At 30.0% G+C, this 1,887-nt stretch overlaps 2 protein-coding genes across 4 annotated transcripts in view; one reads left to right on the top strand and one right to left on the bottom strand.

Moving 5' to 3' along the window:
- LOC106873448 (uncharacterized) overlaps positions 1–1,515 on the top strand; it is a 37,315-nt gene extending 35,800 nt beyond the window's left edge. Inside the window, exons 6-7 of one of the 3 annotated variants that reach the window (XR_001409875.2) lie at positions 295–350; positions 1,126–1,515. The gene's annotated coding sequence lies outside the window, so the exon portion shown is untranslated. Of the gene's footprint in view, positions 1–294 lie in introns of all 3 variants that reach the window. The other 2 variants (XM_014920820.2, XM_014920807.2) reach the window with 2 other exon arrangements.
- LOC106873438 (glutamate receptor ionotropic, kainate 2) overlaps positions 476–1,887 on the bottom strand; it is a 79,416-nt gene continuing 78,004 nt past the window's right edge. Inside the window, exons 14-15 of the mRNA XM_014920796.2 lie at positions 1,402–1,582; positions 476–770 (exon numbers count right to left, since the gene is read on the bottom strand). Of these exons, the coding sequence (XP_014776282.1) occupies positions 699–770; positions 1,402–1,582 (253 nt within the window). The 3' untranslated portion in view covers positions 476–698. The remainder of the gene's footprint in view (positions 771–1,401; positions 1,583–1,887) is intronic.

The raw sequence follows: 1,887 nt of genomic DNA, 5'->3' as shown, positions 1-1,887 counted from the left end.
ATATAAAGCTTTTCTTTATTATGCATTTCCCTTTCTCTCATTTATAAAATCAACCATTTAACCATTTACATGAATATATGTCTACGTGTGTGTGTATGTATGTATGTATGTTTGTATGTATGTATATATGCATGCATGCTCACTACCTATATACGCAAAGATTTCTTCTCTATTGCATCATTTGTTTCTGACTGAACTCTTCAGAAAGATTAATTTAGACAGTTCAAAACTTATATTTATGCAATATATCTTCGCTCCTCTCCTTACAATTTTTCTTCATGTATCATACCACAGAATATAAGAAGTCTTGAAGCTCCGTGCCGTTGAAACAATTTTGATATAATTCTGAGGTGAGGACCAGAGTTAAAATTTATTAATCTTGCGCCCAAAACTGATGCGTGAAAAATGAAAAGAAGCGAAGCGAATCTTTAAATAAAATTCTATTACTTTATCACAAAGACAAGAAACAATGTAATTACACCTTTGAAAGTGGCGATATAATTTTCACCCCATTAGACTGCTTAGTGATATTTATTAGCCAAACATGAATCAGACAGAATATCTGTTTTTTTAATTCCATCAATATTTGCACCATATTAAATATAACATCGGTGAAATGAAGAGATATTTATTGTTTTTCTGAAGCAATTTTCACTGTTTGCTTTTATTGGTTCCAACTGAGATGTCTAGTTACCAAATTATAAGAATCTTTCCTCGTTGATTTCTAACTCCCTTTCCTTTACCTCTCTCTGGTAAAAGTTTGGTTTAGTCTGAAAGAAAAATATTAAAGATTAAAAATATATATTGCATTTTTAATGTTTTTTTTTTTTTTTTTTGGAAAGAAAATAAACAAGATTTATATAAACTATACATATTAGCATGCTCACAGCAAAGTTCAAGATTTTCTTTTTCTACAAACTGCAATGTTATATGAGCTTCACCTCGTATGGTATTTCTTACTTTTTCTCTCCAATCGAACGATTATCCGTAACCCTAACTGAAGTATTTCTTGATAGACTCTCACAAAATTAGGTTATAGACTAAAAATCTTTAAACATTTTTAGTCCGATAAAATTTAGAAAATATTTTCTCAAATCAATTGAAACAATGATCAATTTTTTTTAGAACTGAAGAAGACATGCTGCGCTGACCATGGACCATGTGTGCTTGTTCCCCAATCAGTCACCCTTCAAAATGTTCTAGTTATTCTAAAAACAAGTGATAAAAGTGTAGCGAAGAACTAAAAGCTGAGAAAAATGCTAATGAAACAATGGATACTTGAATGGTTGTGCTGATAAGCGGAAAGGTTTCAACGGATGAATATATTGACGGGGGAATTATGAATTTGTAATTCGATGTAAGGTTGGCTGAATTTTTGAATTAAAAAAATATTTATGTTACCTTGCAGTGTGTCTGAATGTAGATGTGAATTTGCCGCAGTATTTCAAAGAGAACTGCAATTGCTGCACTTGCTGCCATGACAATAAATAAACCCATCATATCTTCAAATTTTAATGCCGAGTTCTCCTTCTCCTTCTTTCGATCTTTTATGTTCTGATCACCACATTTTCCAAATAGCCATCTAAGTAAGCATTAAAGAAATTATATCACTAGTCATCAAGTTATTAGTTTTAGGAAACACTCTCAAAAATAAGATGCACTAGTTTGTTGAATAGGCTTTAGGAAACCTCAAAATTTGTATAAAACGGAAACTTAAAAATATTGACAAATTATCATAAATTAGATAAGTTTTCATACATTTGTTTAATTTTCCACAAACCTCATTTCTTTTTTAATTATAAATTGAGTGAATATATAAATATGCACGAATTTATGATTTGGTGTTACTTTTAAATTATTCCCTTGAAAAATAAACACAATGTTTGC

Source organism: Octopus bimaculoides, chromosome 6, assembly GCF_001194135.2.
Source record: "Octopus bimaculoides isolate UCB-OBI-ISO-001 chromosome 6, ASM119413v2, whole genome shotgun sequence".
Taxonomy (NCBI): Eukaryota; Metazoa; Mollusca; class Cephalopoda; order Octopoda; family Octopodidae; genus Octopus; species Octopus bimaculoides.
This window is presented reverse-complemented; position numbering and strand designations above follow the sequence as displayed.